The sequence below is a fragment of the Lagopus leucura genome, unplaced genomic scaffold, assembly GCF_019238085.1.
Source record: "Lagopus leucura isolate 7727_CA_CO unplaced genomic scaffold, USGS_WTPT01 Super-Scaffold_100157, whole genome shotgun sequence".
NCBI lineage: Eukaryota > Metazoa > Chordata > Aves > Galliformes > Phasianidae > Lagopus > Lagopus leucura.
The window spans coordinates 12,253,609-12,276,863 of NW_024962334.1; the positions used below are offsets into that span (position 1 = coordinate 12,253,609).

General features: G+C 38.0%; 1 protein-coding gene across 7 annotated transcripts in view; it reads right to left on the bottom strand.

Moving 5' to 3' along the window:
* The window catches only part of RBMS3 (RNA binding motif single stranded interacting protein 3), a 698,683-nt gene that overhangs the window by 16,318 nt on the left and 659,110 nt on the right, over positions 1 to 23,255 (bottom strand). For all 7 annotated transcript variants that reach the window (XM_042888085.1, XM_042888084.1, XM_042888087.1 and 4 more), the window contains one exon: positions 23,037 to 23,147. In XM_042888085.1, the coding sequence (XP_042744019.1) occupies positions 23,037 to 23,147 (111 nt within the window). The remainder of the gene's footprint in view (positions 1 to 23,036; positions 23,148 to 23,255) is intronic.

Consider the following 23,255-nt stretch of genomic DNA (forward strand, 5'->3'; position numbering starts at 1 on the left):
ATTAAAGATTCTTGAGCAAAAATGTGAACAGTTGTTCAACAAAGTATACACACAGAAGAAGAAAATAACGTTCACTCTTCCTCAACCATACAGGCTGTGTGGGTCTAAAAGGAGAAGCTGATCCTTCCTAGCAGTAAAATGCATAGTGACTCTACAGGCATAGATGATGTATCTGGAGAGCACAGGGAAGCTTGTTTGGCATTTTGATTCTTTAAAAGCTGACAATTTCTACTACAAAAAAAAAAAAAAAGAAAAAAAGGGAGCATTACTGATAATTTACTTAACTTGTTTATAAACAAATAGTCTCTTCACAGAGAATATAGAGCCCATTGTTACAGTTGGTGTTACAGCTGGAAAGATTATTGTGATGAAAATGGGAAAAAAAACAAACAAGGAAGGAAAGCTCACCTGTATCTGAAGATCTAGGTTCACAAAAAAGACTCCACAGAGGGGGAACCTCCAGAAGGAGACCCTTCCTGAGATGGCAGGCAGCCCTTAAATGGCATCTAGCAGGGTCACACAGCTGAATCGCCTTCACCTGTGCTCCCACGGCTGACTCAGACCTTTCCTCAGGTGATCAGTGGTTCAGGCTGTGACTCAACAGCTCCCATACAGCCCATGTTCTCCGCACTGAAGATGTACAGTATTACAGTGTAACGCATGCTTTGCAGTACCTCACTGCTTCACTCAGATCGCACTTACCAGGGCACCAGTTTAGCCCGTATGCTACATCAGAAATTCTGCTCGCACCTTGTTCTAATGAGATTTTTGTTTTTACCTCCTTGAAATTCCTCGTGTGAAAAATACATAGGTAGAAAATAAGAAAGCAGTGATGCACCTGTTCTCCTTTTAGCTATTACCCTGCACAACTACAAGGAGTTAAATGAAGAGAGGTAACAGATGAGGTGCGATGAAAGGACAAAATGAAACTGTGGGAAGGATCATTATTAATTCAGAGGGCAACATCAGATCTTACTGATCTGAAAACAGTGTGGTATCCCTGCCTGGCTCCAGCAAGGCTTTTTGAGCCTGCAGAAAACACTAAACACATAACGGTGGCAAAAGAGAAAAAAAACAAGGATTAAGCAGCTGCCTGCACCAGGCAGAGCAAGGGAGTATATTGAGGAAAGACAACGGTTTCTCCCATCAAAGGTGGAATTGAGTGACATGCAGGGAATTTGCAATTTATATCAAGAGTTAGGTGCAGATAATGCCCAGTTATTCATTTGTCACAGCCAGCCTTTATTGGGCCCAAGCTAGCAAAGAGTCTGGTAAATGCTAGCAAGTGAGATACATTGCAAATGCTTCTTATTCTAGCCGTTAATTGCTGAGCTTCAACTGAAACAGTGCCTGAAAGAGTAAGCAACTATTGCAAGACTTCATTTATACCCCCAGTAGAATTTGGACACACACAGTTTAAATTCTGAAGGTCACCTTTAGCAGTAACATAAGAAACCACTCTGAAGTACAGCTCTGTGTGTAAGCCTAGTTGCCTGTGAAATAGCACAGCTGTGATTGCAAGAAGGCTACTAATTGTATGCTAACTCTCTTGACCACTATGAGTACTGTGAGATATTACAGAGTGGCAACAGTGGATAAGCTGATCAACACTAAACAGATCTTCTGCAACTAAGAAAATCAGAATTCACAAAATGTGACATTAACATGTCAGTTTGTAGTAGATTCTGAAACTGAGAGCAACGCTTCCTCAGGATTAATATGCTTATTAAGCACACAAGCAGCAACGAGCAAGTAATAAGCATAGAAGAAAAGGCTTTACAAAATCCATGTGAAAATTCATCTTTCTGCTGTTTGCTTTGTTTTTCTAGAAACATCTATCTGTTTCAAGAATCAAAGATGGCTTTCCTGATTTCATTGACCCGTGTGCTCCTGAAAAGGCACAGAGCCCTTTCAGCCAAGGTTAGAGACAAACTGCAGAATCCCTATACCAGTTTTGCTGGTGAGCATTTGCCCCCACAGCAGCCTGCTGTGGAGAGATTAAATGGGTCTTATGAGAGTAAATGCTAACCCATGTATCTGAAATGAGCAGGGATTCCAGAAACCGATCTTTGGTGATTATTTGTGGTTCCATATCACTGCATGGGCTACAGTACAGTGATAATGACATAGCTTTTAGGATTCTGAGAATTACTGCCAGGATTTGTTTGTACGTGTTTTTTTATTTTATTTTATTTTTTTAAACCATCTGAGAAGTCTAGACACTGCATCACTAACAGAATTATGTGAAAACATTTGCATTGCTGGAAAACTGAAGAAAATGAGACTGTTGGCTGGATTTATTTTTACCACTTTTTTTTTTTTTTTTCCCTCATGAAGGAAACCTGCCCTCTCACTTTTAAATCTCTTTCCCTGCAAAGAAAAACTGCATCTCTCATAGATCCCTGGGAGGTGGTTATGACTTTAATGAAACATAGAATAAAACAGCTGTATTTTTTTTGTCCCTGGTTCCACCTTCTCATTTGAAAATACCCTGTTTTCCAGCAGAAAAGAACATTGTCCTGCTGTGTCCTCTTATCCCACAGTCCAGCAGGGAGATGCAGAAACTCAGGAAAAAGACCATCTACTTCATCAGTGCCGGTAGCGGCTCGATGAAATACAATATCCAGCAGCCACAGTTTTTACTTTAAACTTCAAATATCTTTTGCTACCCAGAAGCATTCTCATCTTCCAGCTCAATCCTGTAATTATTCAATGGCTGTTATTAATCTTAGTTTTTTTTTCCCAATTAAAGAGTATGAGAATAAAAGCTATGGAGATTTTGCATATATTACAATATTTTTGCTAATAATTATAAGCCTGGTCTAAAATGTAAAGCTATTTTACCGCACAATTACCAAAGTCCTATCAAGAATAGCACTGTCATTCAACAGAATCTCATCACTGGGCCACTGCACTCATTGTTCAGGCAGAGAATAAAAATCTTTACAAGATTTAACCTTCCTTCCCTGCTGCTCAGTAATATGAATGTATTTAGGAACACTGGCTATCACTTCGCTTTCAACCTTCCTAATGAGATGTTACCTAATTCTCGGAGCAAGTTAAATGAAGGTAGAGAGAATAATAACTTTAAGAACTATATTTACAAACTAATCTCCTTTTCTCTTCAGGACTTCTAAGCATCCTTCACAAATCCCTACCTTTGGAAATCAGAGTAATGCAAAGGTATCGAAGAAAGGAGCAGATAAGCTAAACCCCCTATAGTTAATGGTCTTTTCTTTTATTTCTGAATTCAGGCCTGCTACTAAAGCAGAGTAATCAGGATTAATCAGATAAAAACTATTTAGAGTAAACAAATGTGAGAACAGTCAGATCACTGCATACAGCTGTGTACTAGCATACAAAATACTACGTTTGCAGAAACTGTAGGTAATGCAAAGAGCAATCCAGGAATGTCTACAGAAGCAGATAAATCAAAAATCAGCACATTCATCCTAAGCAGATTTTAGACTCTGACGGCTGGTATTAGAATGAAAGCTAGTGAAAATCCCAGGTTGTATTCAGATATCTCACTAGTGTCTGAAAAGACAGAAAATGGAAGTAAAACCATCAGAATGTGCAAATGAAGTTCCCAATTTGATATCTTTCACTAAAGGCAAGTGAAACTCCTTTTAGGATAATTTCTTTACATGAAGTTGTTCACATAATGTTTTTCAGCCTGTATGTGGCTATGGAACGCAGCCTCAGATAGACAGCGATGCTGGTAGTCACTGTCAGTGGACCTAGTTCTGTGATACTTTCGTTCTTGTCATCCTTGTGACAGTCTCCACTGTAAGAAGAGATCTAAGGGGACTGTATAGAACTGTACATGGACTCTCCATGCATGACTGCACATATGAATAGCCTCAGGATGCAAAAATTGCTTTTTTGCATAATTCTTAGTATCTAATGGGTCTGATGAATACATTTGCAAGAGAGCAAGAATACTCCTGTGCTTAAAAAGGAGAAAGACTCTGGCATTGCACTTTCAGTTCATGATTTTTCAATTTTTTCAATTCTTAACCAGTTATCTAGAAAATTAGCTTTTTTAAATTTTTCCTAATACCCTGTATGTATCTATTCTGTCAATGTACATTATGACATCTCAGGATAAGTTTTCTAGCATGGGTTAGAGTATGATTTATTAGACTGTCTTGACTGCAGCACCCTATATAAAAAACAGGGTACAGTGACTATATCATAACAAACGAGTATACTGCACCAGTCTTGGGAACTCAGGGTCAGTAATCATAGAGATTCTGTTACATTCTATTCTTTTTTTTTTTTTTTTCACATTCTGTATACTGAAAAATAAAGGTGTGATACAGCAGAATTATAGCTGCTTCTTCTGAAACGGAAATTCCCTATACACCCCAATGGCTAGAAATTTCTATGAATTTCCATCTGAATGCAATTCCATCAATTAATCCTTGATGAATGGCTGCTAGCAAGAACAAGGAAGCCTGATCTGCATATTATATTTTCAACCCAAGTAAACAAATAACCGTGTCAGTGAAACTCTCAACACATGAGCATGTTAAGCTATTATTAGTAACACATCCATTTATATGAACAAATAATTGCTTTTTAGAGGTAAACGTATCTTCCAGAGGCTATTACATCTTCATGAATTTGAGGAGCTAAAGAGGAGACGAGTGTCTCCAAACATCCACATAGTATGGATGAATCTGTTAATAAAACAAAATGAGAACTGCTTAGACTTATTAAACTATAGTTGTTCATTAATCACATACACCTTCCATTTGCTCTTTCAGATTAGGCTTAAGAGTGGATCAATTGTCCATAAAAAAAAAAGAAAAAATAGTAAAAACACACACAAAAAAGGTACCTGTATTAGTACTTCTAATTAATATTAGAAATTTAGTATTTCTAGTTTTCCGGTTTCCTGGAAACAGGACTAATTTCTTCAACTGCCTGATCGAAACACAGTAGTAAGATAATAGCATTGTACCATCAAACTACACCTTGGCTATTCTTAAAAGAAGCTGAAATACAGTATTACTTTGTCTCTAGAAGATCCCTCCAATCTAAAATATTTTGATAAGCTGTAATGAAGGGTATCACTGACTGTAAAAAAACAAAAAATCATCTCAAAGCTTCATAGAAAACAGCTGTCTGCATGCTGTATTTAGAAATTTGCCAATCCAATGAATACAAAATACCTTGCAAGTGTAGTGTGTGTTTCCTTTTGGGGCTCATACTGGCAGCTAACAGGGGCAGCAGGGATAACTTAAAAGCCAGCCTTCCTGTATTTATGGTGGACATGAAATACCAGGGTTGGGCAGGGTGAAATGCATTCCCTGTCCTCTACGGGATTTGCTGGGCCCTCACACCTTAGCACAAAAGCAAAAGCATGCTCCTATTAGGTGTGTTTAGCCAAATCTCCTGCCAAACATGCACTCAGGCCTTCCAAGATGCTCAAACATGGTATTGGGATGGCTTAGCATGGAGTCTGCAAGCCCCAGGAACTAAATTCTATCCGGAACTTGGGTGAAGCTCTGAAAGATTTTTGTCTCCTCCTGCGCACCTGGGAACCAGCAGTCCCTGTGCAGGCTTTGAGCTGGTGTCCTGCTTTTCTTCCAAGAAATCCCACCATGTTACCTGCACAAAGCAACATTTCTAGTCTTTTCCAACTTGTCAGCCACATGCCTACTAGGACTCATCTCTTTCTAAGTGAGCAGACCTGTAAGGCAACTCATCAAGAGATCTGGAAGCCAGCCCAAATCATTGGACATGGTAAGGCTGCTCTGGAACACAAAATCCTGGCTGTGTTCTGCAGCTGCTGCCTGAAAGCTGACCTGGAGCAGGACAGTAACCAAGAGGGATGTTTATACCAGTTGGCAGCTGTCAGGATCTTGGGGAGTGTATTTTGTGTTGCAAACACCATGAGTCATTGTTTCCAAAATTTAATTTTTGCTTGGAATTTCTGGTACATGGGAGAATCTTTCTGTTTTGAGGTTTTAGAAGATGAATCAGAATGAAACCAAATTTTGTAAAACAAATTTCCCACAAACTGGAAATCCTGAATGTTACTCAGCTAGCTCCTCTTCTGTCTGTAACTTAGTCAGAAGTATCATCCACGGTCACAATTGCTCAGGATAAGAAAAATACAAAGTTTTAACCTTTAAGGGTTGATGGCAACTTTACCACATCTCAAGTACTATGCTTAAAAATAATGCAGAACAAAACAGAGTTTCTCGTTAGCCTATGAATTTGTCTGTTCAAATCTTTAAATGTATTTACATTGTCATTAGCTCTGTCAGATGGCAGGGCTGTGAAAGGTGGCTGCAGAATTTTGTGAGGGCTTCATTTTCCCGTTATCCACAAAACTCTGAAATTATCCTGGGAGAAAGGTCCCCTTAAAGTTAATGCTGATGCTCTACTGTGACAGTGTTAGAGTATTACAGAGGCTGTCAAGTCTCCTAATTACCGGCTGTGGGAGGATCCCTGAAACATCAGCACCATCAGCTCTGGGACTGCATAATCAAAGCAGAAACACTGCCTATTAACAGGGTGCTGGCTAAGTGAGCTGAACCACATCGCATGGCCATGTCATGAGCTTGTCTGAAATGGAATGTGTTACACTGTTGAACTCCTGAACTTATTTTGTGGTAAAAGTTATACAGAACCTCTTCAAGTTTGTCACTGTTTAATCCAAATGACAACGAAAGGAAGGAGAGAGGGAGAGAAATACAAAAAAGTTTTTTAAAAAAGAACAAAATGAAAACTGAAAGAAGGGAAAAAATACCTGATCAGTCAAAATGCAGTCATCTCACTTTATCTTAAACTTTCTTGTTTTGCCATCTAACTAATTCCCCCTGAAGGTGCCTTGAAGAGGTCCCTTCAGAATTTATATCATCTTTAAGAACTGCTTGTCTTTCACACTACTCCATGTACTGTTTCCATTTCCTGGTACAGAGATGCTTAATTTTGTTTGAGAAAATGTGATCAGCACAGCTGGTGAGACACAAATGAAGCAATCACTTGATGCTTCAGCTCTGAATCCACTGTGTATGGCAACTGAAGTCCTAGGCAACCTGAGGTTTTTTGTTTTTTTTAAGTGAAAGTAAACACCTTTTCACCATAATGCATAATTTAATATAGCTTTATGGGTGTGCTTAGTACTTATTTTTCCCAGAATCACATTAACAATGCTTGAAGGGGCCAATAAAACAGATGTGTCTCAGTGCTGGTAGAATAGCAGCATTCCAAAGTTGTTTCTATAATTCCTTCAGTGGTGGCTTTCCAAAGGAGTCAGAGTCAACTCATATACATTCAAATTATATACAATTACCAATTTGTACAAATCTGTGCTTAAACAACCTTTTACTGTTCTGAATAATAAAAGCACAAATGCCAGGGTAAGAATTGAAACAGTATGTTGTTTTTTTCTTTCTTTCTTTCTTTCTTTCTTTCTTTCTTTTTTTTTTTTTTTCCTGTTTTAGGGTTAATAAAGTCCAGGCTAAGTGAAAAACAATCCATTTCATTGGTAAAAAGCTCTTAATCAGTCTTGTCCTCACTCTTGGTGTACTGATTATGAATATTTTTAAGTAGGGCTAAAAAATGCATAGCCGTACTCTCAGGTAAATGCCTGAAAGATGAGGAAGCTGTTATGGTGGTTCTCATTGCTGTGTTCACAGCATATTCCAAAAGAAAAAAAAAAAAAAAAAAAAAAAAAAGGAAAACAAAGCACAACAACAAAATCTCTCCAACTTCCTCCCCACCTCAAATTCTGATAGGAGACGGAATATGAGAAAGATAACTCTCACACAGAACACACAGAACCAACACTGGGGAAGACATTAATGTACATATAAATGCCTCTATTTCCTCTTTATAAAGTGCCTTTTATATGACTAAGGTGTCCAAACAGCACTTAAGGAGCCATAGCAAAATGCCTCACAGACAGGTGTGATAAGTTATGGCTCAAAACATTTGCTTGCCAGACAGAAAGGGTGACTTCTTTTTCTGTTTTTCAATCTGAAAATCCTTTAAGGTAAACTCACTCCATGTCCGCTGGCATGCAGCCATTTTTCTATAAGCTCGTATTACAATGCTGCATTTCTAATGGATTGGGTATGGTGCTTTTCCATTTTGCTAATGAGAAAAGCTAAAGGCCATTACTTGTGATTAAGATCCCAAGGGAAGAAATGTGATGTGTATATTACCAGGCCATACGTAAAGGAAGCATGTGGCATTTCTAATCAATCAGATGAAGGATAGACAGAAAAAGTCTTATCCTGTGCCTGCAGAGGAAGAAGATATAGGGAGAAAGAAACTATAGAAAGTGTCTTTAAAAGGTGACTTACAGGAATCAGTTATAATGATATTAGTATGATCAATGACTATAGCTACTATCTGGGAAGGATGTAATTACCAAAATGAAAACTTTCAAATGGGAAGCCTGACCAAGGGCAGAGGTACTGTCATATTTCTCAGAGTGCTGGCAGCTCCCACCCAAGCAATGCATTACCTTGTCCCTCACAAGCATAACAGCACTGCCCGGCTGAGCCTGGGGAGCTCATTCAGGGACAGAAGGAGGGAGGGGGTCTCAAGCTGTGCACCCAGATCAAAAGAACAGTGAAGTCTTGTTCCAAAGGCAAATTCACGATAAGAAAAGGAAAGGCTGGGAAAAGGGAGAATGGAAAAAGAGCTCCACTATGACTGGCTTGATAGAAAGTTTTGCAGTCCTGCATGTTTGAATAAACATTTCAACTGAAAGGAAATATTACAGAGCAGCAAACTATTTGTTGTGGAGGGGATCAAACTAAAAAGCATGCTAAGAGAGGAGCTCATGCACCTACATAAGGATACTCTGGAATATCTACAAAGATGTTTGAGTGTGCAATTTCTACATGTTTAATCTCAACTGCATACATTGTTTTCCCAAAATTTTACCTAGCTGAAATGCAAACTCTAGAGGGATTTTTCCATCATTTTTGAGTGGCTGTATAGTTACAGCTTGAATATGCTTCAAGACACATACTCCAAATGGCAAATGAAATGAATAGAGTTTGGAGCGTTCTATGAGTGGACAAGGTGCTCTGAATGTGTCATAACACATAGTCAGAGCTGCAGACATAGTATTTATAATAAATTAATTTCCTTTAATGCTATAGATTATTGCTCAGTATTAAAACTGACAAAAATTCTAACAAACTACATCCTCTCAAATGGAATATGATGTGGTAGGTCAATGAAGCATTACTGTCTACAGTGGCAAAACTGTTACAAGTGGTAAGGCCAATGGAGAGACAGTGTAATATATCAGTAACTCTGCTTCATCTTTAATGCAATAGTCACCAGAAATGTCTCCTACCCTTCCTTAGATCAGAAGGCAACGCTGAGAGACTGTCTTAAATGTCAGTGACAAGGATGGAAAAAATAAGCGTCACAAGTGAGAAAGCCCGTCTACGGCTATTAAATTGAAATTAAATAATCTTTAGCTTTCCTTAATGGCATATATTAAAAAAAAAATAATGATGATGGAGGCCCTAACGAGTTATCAGTAAAATTCTCTGATCTTCTCTATTCATGTGAAAAGGAACACGTGCTGCACCAGGAGACCTCAGCCTGCACAGGCAAGTAAGCAGGACTGGTGAGAACAGCCTGCCTGCTTCTACAATCCACAGCCCATTTGCAGAACTGTTCTTCCCAGAAGGAGCTTGTAGCATCTATTTCTAAGCTAGGTTGTCCTTTCTGGTACTTTAAGGCACTTCTGGCTTTGGCACATGAACTGACAGAAAGCTCAAAGCTACCTTTTGCATTGGCTCTCATGGATCTGCAAAATGTTCCCTTCCTGTTTTCCTTTTACACTACAAATAAATAAATAAATAAATAAATAAATAAATAAAACACTGTGCAAATAGTTGCAATGGAGAAAATCCTAACTGCATGGCAGATTTTCTTTTTCAATAATATGACAAAGATGACAAAGTGCCCATTTTTCCATCAAGTAAATTTATACCACCACCTTTAAAACAGGAGGACTTTGCATGATTTACCTTACAAAAAAGGGTCAATGCTGACATATAAGTGCTACACTGAGCTCCCAAGCCTCAATTTAAAATACACGTTAGCATTGTTAACATTTAAAAAATGTAAAATTGGCTATTCACGAAATTGTAGCAAGGCATTTGCAGATTGCTCTCACTTAGTGGCTGATTTCAGGGGCGATGAATTTAATCTCAGGATGGGGTGGGGGTAGAGGGGATGTATCCAGTCTGTCCAGTGGTAATATCCCCCAATAGCCTCAAAGGAATTGTCATTTTGAACCGCAGCAGCATCTGCTTAACTGTTATCCTAGCCTCAGGACTGGAACTTTTTGCTTGTTGTGACGGATCGTGAGAAAGACTACACAGAGCATGAAGATGAAAACAGAGCAAGATTAAAGCCATAAAACACAACCACCAAGACTCAGCTGTCCACACTGTGACAGAACTCAAGGAAATAAAAATGCCAAAATATATCCGACATCCATGATGCACTTTGGCACAGGAATTTGGAACACTGACTTGATAGCAAGCCTTCAGTTTATGATCTTTTTCATTATTATTATAGAGGATTTGCTGATACTCTGAGTTAACGACTCAAATCTCAAATGAGATTATTAGTCAAGAAGCAATGAGTCCCAACGCTAGGCACATTAAGAAGTAAAACCAAATTCAACCAAAACTGGAAGAATGTATTCTTTACATACAAGAAAAAAGGCAGCAGTTAGTTCAGTAGCTATAAACCAGAACAGCTTACTGCTCATCGCAAGCACAGCCCGGGCTTGCCTTGAATGTCCTGCCTGCACCAGCAGCACTGCTGAGCCATCCAAGAAACGTTTGGCTGAAGTCCCTCCAATGTGTGCAGATGGAGTTAAAACATTTCCACAGAAACTCCACAGCTACATAGGCTGAACTGGTTACAAAGGCAGTGCTTCGAATTAACAGCAAGTGTTGCAATTTCTTAATTTGCAATGGGCCTAACTGTCTGTGAGAACCTCTGTGGAATAATCATGGTCCAGAGGCACTCACTCTTTACACTTCTGTGCCAGACTTGTAACTGCAATCATCTATTTCCATTCCTTGGAACACACATCCAGAAATGTGTGCAATAATATTAAAATCTTAACATTACAAATAAAGGCAGGACAATGTCGTGATGCCTAAGCCATATTCTTCTCCTTTGAAACATCTGAAAATACAGTGCTGATCACAACACTTGTATGAAAATTAATGAAAAGAAAAAAGTGGATTAATAAGCCTGAAATGTATCATTCTTTTTCTTGCCTTCTGCTGCAGGTTAATTACTTTACACTATTCCATCAATCATTTTTGATTTCCAACTCTTTAACATTTAGTTTGAAACAAAGGATAAAAATTTTGGGAAGGTCAGTGGTCTTCTGCTCTAAATAGTTCAGGCACAAGCTATATAAATAAAACAAGGAAATCTCCTTGTTCAACTCATACCACACACTGAATGGAATGTGTTTCTATTAACTCTTATTTCTCCATGTCCTATAACAAAGTTGTGGCCAATTGTGCTATTTACTAATTATTAATAAATCTTCTGGACAGTGTAAATGAAAAAAAAAAAAAAAAAGTATTTTTATACCAAAGGAGAAAACCTCAATTAAAATAAAAGAAATTATTGCCAACTTCGCAATGAAGCCATTTTATACCAAAAACATGTTTTTTTTTTCGAGAAAAGTGTGCTGTCTTCACAAGAAATGAGCTTTACTAATAGGTAGTTAGGAGCAGCTGCTCATTAAAAGAAGAGCAGCAAAATAGCTTTTGCTATAAAATTACACTTGGTTGGTAAAATTCTGAGCACCAATTTGTATTCCGGGTCTAGACCAGGTGACAACATCTGTGGGAATGCCATCGTAGCCAAAAACTCAATTTACCTCATTATTATACTTTTGTCATTCTGATTAGCACTGCCAAAAATGATCATGGACGTAAAAACAAATTCACTCATTTTTCAGCCCCATGCAGGTGTTCAGGTGGGAAAGGTTGGTAGCAGAGCAGAATCATGGAAAAAAAAAAAAAAAAAAAAAAAGGAGAACACAGGAATAGTTCAGCCTTTATTGGCTGAAAAAGTATTGGTTGAAAAATCAATTGGGAAATCGCAACCTTTCTGGTCTACCCCACAAACCCTGTGCACAGTGTGGATTGGAAGGCAAGACGACATAAACAGGATGAAATTTTTGCGTCAGTGAAATCAGTTTACATCTCAGAAGTATTACACTGATTTGAGGGAAATCCTCAAGAGAAACACATTCAGAATAGGAAAACAGGGAATTGAGATTGGCTGATGAGTAATAATTTGGGCATTTAGCTAATAAGCTTTTAGGAAGCTGGCCACTGCTATATTAAATTTGATAAAAATAAGAAAGCAAAATTGAGTGTGCATGGGTATGCCTACCACATTCAAAAGCCATAACAAATCCCAAAGGACAGAGCAGTCCTCCTTGGGACTGGAAAAGGATTGTGCCTCTTTGAGATACAATTACTCCCTGGACTCATCCCGGCATGGTGCAGCTCTCATTTGCCACACAGCAGAAATCTGCCATGCTCAACAGTTCATTTACCTTGCTAGAAAAACAACTCAATTCAGCAAACTCCCAAATTCACTCGATGCAGCTGCTCTCAAACCCCTTGTTACAGTTTAATGAAATGTGCTGACTGAGCTGTTTCATAGTAAATATTAGTTATAGCAGAACTCACCTCCCAAATTGAGTCTTTTAGGAGCAGGAGGATTCTGCATTGCTGTAGCACTGACACAGAATCACCCATAACTCACAAATAATAAAATACCATCTGAGGGCATAGAGGTTATTGCCATCAGCAGCTCCCTATAGAATTGTAAATCATTTGAACAAAGCTTACCCTTTTTTGAGAACTTCAGGCTACACACACAAGACACTAGTGTCTTACACAGGTACAATGAAGACTGCACCCTCAGCTACTTCATTTAACCTTGCTTCACAAATGAGTGAACCCTGAACAGGTTGCTCTTACCAGCCGAAAATAAGAAAAGTTCCCTCAAAACACTGGCAATTTGTCTTAGAGGAAGTTTAAACCTTAGGGCGATCAGCTTGCCAACCATCTGATAAGTCAAGTGGATTAACTGTGAAATACACTGTGCACTGAAGTTCAGTGGGGGTACACTGAAGGAAAAGCCAATAAAATTCAATGGAATATCATTTTTGCGAGCATCTGCAGATCCAGACCTTTGCCCAATATGTAAGTTATGTTATTTTTGTTGCTGTCATTACATTTTTAAAAAACACCGAACATCATTCAAATTAAATTCACTTTCAGCTCCATTCTATGTGCTTTCACTAATGTGGCACTGTGTCACCTTCAGAAATGCCGCAGCACTTAAAATCTAACGTTTCCATCCAGTCTTAGTGCTCCTGGAAGTGAAACTTTCCACATAAAAAAAATCCTGGGAATGTAATTCAAAGGTCGCTGCTCAAAGCAGAAACATTTTGCTTTACAAAATATATCCGCTCTACTGAATGAAAAAACAATTAAAAGCAAGCAGTACTAATCTACATACTTTGAAATAAACCAATTGTAGCTCTTGATCCCAATATTTTTTTTAATTAATTGAATACTGAGAATAGTTAACTTGCAGAGTATGTTACTTCTCCACTGTGTGAACTTGAGGTATTGAAAACAAAGTGTTATTTTGATTCACAGCTCATCGGAGTCTTGTTATATCATGCTCAGTGAACATTTTCTAAAGTTTTCATAATTTCCTGATTTCTCCACAATTAAATGAATAGAAAATAAGAATTAATTATTTTTATTACTTGTTTTGAATTGAAGTAACAATGTTTCTTTGCAAATAAAAACAGAGATGAAAACAGGCTGTTTTGCGTCAATGCCAGAAAATCCCACTTGCAGGTGTATGGCCCAACAGAGTTCTGGATGTTCCAATTAACAACCATTCCCAATTCATTTCAGAGAGCTAGGCAAGCTCTAGATATATCACAGATTTCTGCAAGACATTCATACTTTCCCTATTTTGCCCTTCATTTACCTATATTCTGTTGTATGCAACTGCTGTTGCCTGTCACCTTCATGCTCTTTTGTTCCGCCTAGAGTTTTACAACCTCTTGATTGAAGTTGCTATAACCCAAATACCTCACCTTTAACAAAGCTGATACTATATAAAGGACCTCAATAGTGCTAAGCAGACGCTAGTCACTCTTCTGCATAATTTGTCTTTCTTTCCTGCTGAGGATACAACTCCTTTAAGAACTCAGAACTTGTTGCTGTGCTTACAGCTCAGTTATCAGCCACCTGCAGTTTATAAAGACATGGCCACAGGATTGTTTCCCAACGCTTGGCAGAGCAGAACTGTGGACACACCAGCTCTGGAAGACACGCCTTGCCTTTCACAAATCACAGTTTGGCAAGACAAACCTCACCTCCCTAAAATCTCAAACTTGCCTTCGATTATGGAGGCCTTGCAGAGTTTTTTTTTTTTTGAATCACCGATAAATTGGATTTCTTACTTTTCTAGAAAGCCATATTTATCATTTCTATCATCTGAGTCTACTTTCAATACAGGCAGGAAAATAAAACCAAGTTTCATCCAAATAAAGCAAAGAGTTATGTATTTGCTTACAAAATAGAGAACACATTTACAACAGAGAAACACATCAAGAAAACACAGATGACAGACCTGGCTTTCAGAGTAATTTTGTTTCCTAATTTTTGTTGAATTTGTCAGTTATGGTTCTGGCAGGATGTTACAAACCTAGAATTATTTCAAGCTCTTAACCTTTTATTTGTTCCTTTTTTCATTAAAATCATATCCAATTTAAAACCAAATCAAGTTGAACTAAACCAAGCTTCTCTCCCCCAAACCAAAACCTCCCATGTTATCTGTGACATCAACACAATTGCACATGAATATGCATGCTTTGTACACTTTTCTTTCCTCTTCACATTCAAAGCATTTAGGAAATGGTCTACTAAAAGCTAACAAAATTTTGAGAAGACATATGAACGAGTTCTGGGAGTAGGACTAAAAGAGAGCCTTTTGGGGATATGCTGCAGACCACTCTCTGTAATACTACATGTTTTATGCCTTTCACTTTCTCTTCATTATGGCAGAATAAAAACGTTCACTTTATAAACAGTGCATTGCTATCACGAAATAACAAACTGCTTTAGAAAAGGTATACATATTCCTTGTCTACACAAACTTCTAGAAATCACAGACTAAAACTGCCATATATAAGAAAATACTGCTGAAACCAGACTCTAAATATTCTAGCTCACGGACTCAAAGTCAAGCTGCAAAATACTCGTCATTTTTAGGAACTGCGTTTGTCAGATGAAGAAAATGAAGTTATATTAGCTATAGCTACGTAGCTATAGCTCCTTTAGATGATACTTTTTGGTTTGCTGTTTCATTATTCTTGCTTTGTTTTAACGTATTTTCACCACAGTCAGGAAGTCCTTCTCCAAGGGAATGTGGGCTACTGTTGCTTTGGAGTCAGTAGCTGACATCTCACAGAGAGCTGTGAAGTGCTCAGCAAAAGCATTTGTTCATTTCTGGAAGTCTTACATGAGGGTAAACCTTAACAGAAAACAAAGCCTACTAACATGCTGGGCTCATATGAAGGGAAGCTTGAACAGAAAGTAGAATTCCCTCTGTGTTTATTCTGCTTTTATGTTTCTCTTCTCTGGCATACTTGCACATAAAGGCAAGTGGTAAGCCACTACTGACACACTGGAAAATCAAGCTGAGCTGAGAAGAGTAGGGGAAATGCTAGTGAAAAAAGATAAAATCTGTGTACTGAAAAATGCCATCTAGTTATTCCAACTATGGTCAAAGATTGACTGCGGAACTGATGCGGAGACAACTGGTTAGAAAAATCCTCATCTACATGAGGACTGATCAGCTCAGTTCTCACAAGAGTCAATGGGACTTGAATATGGTCCAAAGGGTAAAAGAACACATCTTCTTTGTTCACTCTATACACCTATTTGGCCTATACTGCCAAATTAAATTCTACACTGCTGTTTGACCTCAAAATGTTTGCTTATAGAGAGACTGAATCTATTTTTAAGACTGATTGATAATCTATTTGTCTTAATAGTGGCAATGAAGTCCAGAAGCTGATTAAATGCTTCATCAAAAAGTTATTTGTACCCTGATGACTGCTTGAAATTTGGTGCTTTTGAGTTGCACAGAGCAGCCTTTTTATTTTAAGATACATATCAGGCCAATGGAAGCTGCCTTTCAGGAGGCTCTTTGGCAAGGAGAGTGCAAGAGGAGTTTTCTATATAAATCTGGATAAGCTTATACTGTTTTATCTTTCCCAATGATACCTTCTAAAAAGGATCTCCTGTCCCAAGAGATTAATCACTCATACTTGACCTGGGCCGTCGCTGAATAAATGGACATAAGGATGATCTTCTCACTTTCTACTTGAACTACATTAATTTAATTTGTAATTGGTTCAGTCCTATATTTTCCACAAAACAGTAACTGAAACAGTCAGTCAATAGTTAAAACAAAAGAGCTCCAAGATTAACATCTGATAATGCGAAAGGCACAAGGTTGCAAAGACACTTTCCTCCTGTAGCTCTCTGGGGACCTTGAGACAGAATAACAGACATTGTGTTTTTCTGTAATAAGGCCCTAAATAACGGGAGAATGTGATAATGTTTCTGCTCCATGTAGCTGTAGTATGTGCAAATAGAACTGCAGATTAAAAAATAAAATAAAATAAAAGCACACAACCCTATCTAACAAAGCAGTTATTCTGTTGAGGCCTTTAGGTGACATTTCAAACCACTAGTGACCATGGAGTATCCAAACGAAATAGAAGATAAAAAGCTTATAACAAGCTTGTTGTTCCATAGAAGGGTTCTGTAGATACCATCAGCTCTACTGGCAACAAAAAGAGCTAACAAAGTGAAAGATAAGACTGATGTACCAGCGTAACAAGCCTGTTATTCCATGGAGAGATCTCTTTCAGGTTATACTCTAGATCAGGAAAGATGAGTTAGGATGGTTTGCAGTTTCAGCAGAATCCCATGTTGCATCAGTACAGTTCTTCTACCTGGCTGCATTTTTAATACAGAGTTATACAGAACAATTAAGCAATTTTTGATGCTACTGTTTCTTTAAAAGCTCAAAGGAGGGTTTACTTTATAAGTTGCTTACTTTGTTTCTAAATTAGAAATCTAAAACTGAGTGATCCGTCTGCAAGCATGAAGAACAATTAAACAGCATGGTTGAGACAGTAGTTTTAGTAAAAACCCTCGCTTCTACCCATCCTTCTATTTGTGTGGGCCTCAAAGGTTTAAGATAAAACATGACTACACTGAGACAGTTTTGAAACAGAGAGAAAAAAGCTGTCAAGGAAGACTAATAAAGGCTGTTTCAATATGATGAAGGAAACTGGTACTCAGGAGGTACCTGAAATGGATGCTAACAGCAGGAAGGAGTGAGAAACCCAGACTGGGAAAGTACAGAACAGAAAACTTCCTTCAGGAATGCACAGCAAAGGAGAAGGAATATAGCAGATCTCCTTTCTACTGAAACCTGTAGGTTACTGCTGCTGAAGGGCAAACTTATAAGTGCTGCAGTAAAAAGGAGCCAAGCAAGAGGGATTGAGAGCAGTGATCAAACTGCTCAGCTTTTATATTTCTAAAGGTTTTTGTATTATATCCATTCAGTCCATCAATCACAACTTTATTAAACCACAGAACAGATGTCAGATCAATGGCTGTATCGGAAACACTTTGATTGACAGGTTGATGATGGAACAATTCCAGCCTCCATACATTATTAAACACATACTAATGCTGCTCTTTCAAAGCCACCCATACTGACTCTCTTCTCTCTGTATAATACCTTTTTCAATAGCAGACCTAATTGTAGCTGAATATTACATAGGAAAAGCAAGACTTACAGTAATAAATAATAATAAACTAGTAAACAAAAGAAAGATTTCAAGGTTAAAACAGGTTGCATTATGCCCCTGGGCATTAAATTTTCATTTTAGTACAATTGTAGGAGCTATGGTTGGATTGTCAGCTTTAATCAGAATATTCAGTTATCACCTTTTTGTTGTAATCATGACATAATTTAAGTTTAGCTATTCTTTACATATTTGCCCTCAGCCAGTCCACCAGTACAAATCTGCTCTTTTTGAGTGAAGAGGTGTACATGAAAAATACATATAAATAAGGCAGAAATTGCCCCTCCGGCAATTTCTGTGCTTAACTCCAGATTTCAAGCAGATTTCAATAGGTGATCAGAGCAGTATGCAAACTGTATTTCACTGGCAGAAATTAATCTGAATTTCATAATGGTAGAAAAGGATTACGTTCTTGGTGGATGAAGCATAAAGCACCGTAACAGGGAGATTCTGTATGAAATTCTCTCATGGCACATGAATAGGGAGTGGAGCTGCCATGAACTGCAGTCCATCAGCTCCCCTCTGCTCTGTACCATTCTTCGGGCTAGTATACCTTGCAGATGTGTGATTTTGTAACGTGGCAGTGAGATCAGGTAGAGATGATCTGCAGTTTTTCACTTGGTCTGACATCTTGATGCATTCCCCTGATTGTGATCAGTATAGAAGCGAGATCTGATTTTACACAGACAGTTTAGTAACAGATAAATAGATGGGATAAACATGTTAAAACAGATAATAGAATAAATATGTAATCTTTGGTGTTTTAGAGAGGAAAAAAACTTTATATTCCTCTTCATGGCAAGTAGTTTCCTAACAAAATTACTTGTGAGTTTTGGGGCCAGTGAGAGAAGCTGCCCATATGAGTAGTAGGAAAAGGCTGTAGGAAAACTGTTCTGTTTTAGCAGATGAAATGATTGTTTTCTACTTTAAGTTAGCAGCTTCATCAGCATTTAGAAACACCCATGTGGTTGATGTCTAAGTAATCAAGTGAAGGAGTAACGGAAGTGACCGCTTCCTGGATTCCTATGGGCTTTAGCATAGGATTCAGGGCTGAGATCAAAACTGGAATCCAGTTTTTGGTGTTAAGGTTGGAAGTGACAGAGGCTGCTCTTACTCAGGTAACTCTCCTAGCCAAAGGGATAAAGAGTGCTCCTGTGTGAAGAACCTCCCCTCTGGAATGGCTCCAACCTGGACTTCAATCTTTCAGACAGCATCAAAGGCCAGAATAATTCCCAGAAAGTATGAGGCATGAAAAGGTCTTTACACTATTTCTCTTGCTTACTCATCAGAGAACGGATTTTCTGTTGAAACAATTTTAGAAATCCAGCATTCATTCTGAAACAGGCAAGTTTGGAATTGGATTTGAAGTCAATTCTCACTTAAGTGACCACGAAGGTTTGTTTTGGCTGCAAAATATGATATGTTAATTAGCAAAATGTTTTTTCTACAGAAGTAAATGAATTAAAACCTTTTAATAAAAACCACTTTGCATACTTCAAGCTTTTAAATTAAATTGAGACAGAATTAAAGCCAACACTGAGTGGGAACTGTTTGTGACTTTTGGGCTTGTTTGTTGGAAAAAATCTGGGTTGTTTCTTGAAAGACAGCTGGTGGGTCTTTATGGTGCCCTGTAGAACACTTTTAAAGGATAAAATTCAAAAATATGTTCATCATAGAAATGTATAGTTTATGTTTTATGTCTACCTTAAAACATAGTCCTGCTGAGATACTCACAGTGGATTATTTTGGACTTGGCTCAATTTTTCATGGCTCTGTGCTCTCATTGTTCCTCTTTCTGGACTGAAATTCAGACTTCAGAATAAATGAAGTGAAAATATCTCTAAATAAATCATAGCTCTAAATAGGTTGTCCATTTTTTGCAATTTTTTAAAAATTTTTATTATTATTATTATTTTTTGACTGGGCCATAAGATACCATTTCAAGTCAGGATGAATACATTCAACAAAACTGCAATTGGTAGCCCAAATCCTGAAGCTATAATTTTAATTCAGGAGGAATTCCTGAAGAACTTCATGATTATGCTGCTTGCATGAGAACTGTAAATGAACATGGTGCTGTTGGTGTTGATACCAAAGGGAAATCCTCTGTGCAATAAAACGAGGTGTCATTTGCAATTTGTGAAAAACCCGTAATATTTTAACACCAATCAATCATTTACTCTTTCTTGAAATTTTCTATAAAAGAGTCAGGAATTTTAAAGATAGTAAACATAAAAACCTGTGGAGTATTTTCACATATATTTCATGAAGTTATAAGGGAATGCTGTGACCTTGAAAGACAGGACTGTGTAAAGAGCTAGTAACAGGAAAAAAAGATTTTATTTATGTTTAGTTGCACTACAGTAGCTCTAGGATCTTTTTATCAACCACTAAACTACCCGAGTTTTTCAGAGTCCTTTCCCTCTCTTTCCAAATAAGAAACATCAACATTTGCAATGGATTTGTTACTATGAATATAGTGACAGTGTTTTCAAGTCTGAAGGGAACATTAGCTTGGAATTCTCTAGTTTGCATTAAGAGTGTGAGAAAACAAGATCAGGAGACTTAATGTCTATAAGAGTCACGGAAATGAAAATGACAAACAGAAAGAAAAATTCATAGTATCTGCCCAGCAGCACTATTGAAATTTGTTTTCCATTTCCTTACCATAGTAATTACACATGCAGAAATTCTCACTAGTCATACTATTTCATATAATTTCATCTGTTCATAGGGGAAAAATGTTGATAATAACTTTTAGATATAACTGTCACCTCTTTTGACTACCGAATATTTTGAATAATAGGACTAAAAATCCATCATATTCAAGATTCCTTGAAATAAATACAGAAGTCCCAGACCTCAACAGAGTTTTTTTTACAACTGAGTGAAAACATACTAGAGTTAGAATTTAATTCCAACAGATAAGAAAGAGGAGAAAAGAGAAAGGGAGCAGGAAAAGAACTGGAAGGGAAACGGAAGATAAAACTACAGTGAGTAAACATCTTTGTTAGGATGTAAGTTTATTCAGTACCTTATTCAATTAGAAAAAAAAAACCCACACAACATGAAAACACTTGGAAAACTATTCCTATAGATTAGCATCAGGTAGAATAGAACAGAATATGGTAGGGGATGGGATAGGACAGGACAGGATTTTCAAAGACCATCTAGTCCAACTGCCTGACCTCTTCAAGGCTAATCAAAAGTTAAAGCATGCTACTGAGAGCACTGTCCAAATGCCTCTTAGCACAGACAGGGATGGTACATCTACAGGAAAACTGTTCCAGTGTCTGACAATCCTCATGGTAAGGAAATTTTTTCTAATGTTCAATGTAAGCCTTTGCTGATGAAGCTTTGTGCTGCTCCTGCATGCTCTGTTCACAGGTAGCAGAGTTCTGCACCTCTCTCTACTCTCCCTCCCCAGGAAGCTGCAGAGAGCAGTGAGGTTGCTCCTCAGCCTACTCTGTACCAGGCTAAGCAACACAAGTGTCCTCAGCCTCACCCCACAGAACATACCTTCCAGCCCAGCTACCAGCTTTGTTTCTCTTGTCTGTACATTTTTGGTGATCCTAATGTTCTTTTTAGAGAGTGGAGCCCAGAACTGCATGCAATATTCAAGGACAGACCACACCAATGCTATATATAGAAAGAATAATTTCTTGTTGCTGACTGGCAATGATGTATTCAATGTCACCCCACAATGTGGGTTGTCCTCTTTACTGCCTAACAAACACATTGCTGGCTTATGCTGAGCCTGCTCCACCAGCACCCCCTGGTCTCTTTCTGCTGAGCTTCTTTCCAGCCTCTCATCTGTCAGACTGCACCTGTACCTGGTGTTACTCCCTTTGAGGTGCAGCACCTGGCATTTTCCTTTGTTGAACTGTGTGCTGTTGCTGATTACACAAAGCACCAGCCTATCTAGATCCTGCTGGAAGGCTCCACATTCCTAAAAGAAGTCAACAGCACCTCTCAGTTTAGTATGCTCAGCAAACTTGCTGGGGGTGCCTTCAACTCCTGCATCCAGATCTATGATTACAATGTTGAAAAGGACTGGCCCTTGAATTAAGCCACGGGGAACACCACTACTGACTGTCTGCCAGCCAAATGTAGCCCCATTCACTTCAGCCCTTTGAGTAGTACTGCATTGAAACAAAAGAAACAATTCTGAAGTACACAATCGATCCTTCACATAGTTGTAACACACAGAATGTGCTTAAAGACATATGTTTATGCCTGGATTTTTGTAAAATATGTATATATGCAGTGTGCACACATTCACATAGCAAATCACCATAGGCTGTGAGTAGACTGCTGGTATTACTAAAAGACTTTAGGAAACTTTCAGTTTTGATAATTTTTATTAGGACCATTTTTTGCTTTTCTTTGACTCTGGGGGAGTTAATTGAATCTGACTTGCACAGTTTAAAGAGAAAATAACCATTGAAATATGCATGTTTAAATATAATTTACTGGAAACATAGCTGACCTTGACCCAAAATCACATTTCAGAGCTTGAAGCAAACTATGTATTGCTGTCTGCTATGGGTTAAAAGTGAGCGCTGGATCCTATCACAAAGCCAGAACTTCCATTTTCCAGCTATATAAAATCTTCTAGATGTGCAAGCAAACAATTTTGCATTAAATAACAAATTGTTAGAGGAGAACTTTCATATTCGCCTAAGAATTAATATGGATGACTTCTGCTAAGTAGAGAAAGTTTTGATGACCTACTCTTTTACTACTTGTACTACTTTGTCCATTCTGTTCCGTATGACTGTGACTGTATAGTGGCTGTAGAACAGTATCTGTAGACACGTGTTACAGTGAGGCAGCAATCTGAGATATTGTTTGTGTAGGACATGATGAAAGGAACACTGACATGCTCACACAAACAGGGCCACACATCTCCAGGCATAAAAAAAAAACATATGCAAAAGAAAGCACAGTAATATTAAACTGCTAAAAGTTAAAGTACTGAAAACCTGGGAATAAGAAGAGATCTCAAGAGATTCAGTAATCAATAATCATTTTGCAAACAGAAAGTAAATAGCATAAGCTATGATCTTACCGTTCCTGTTGTGCCCAAGGAAAGGTGGTTCATCTGTTGGGTCAGTGGGCCCATCATGCTTGCTGGCTGCATTGACATAGTGTGGTCCATTGTTGGTGTTATCACAGCACCCTAAAAACACATATTATTTACACTTCAACTTTTTTTTTTTTTTAAAAAAAGGGAAAACAACCAAAAAACCGCATTCTCTTATATGTGAACCTGGATGAGAACTTGACA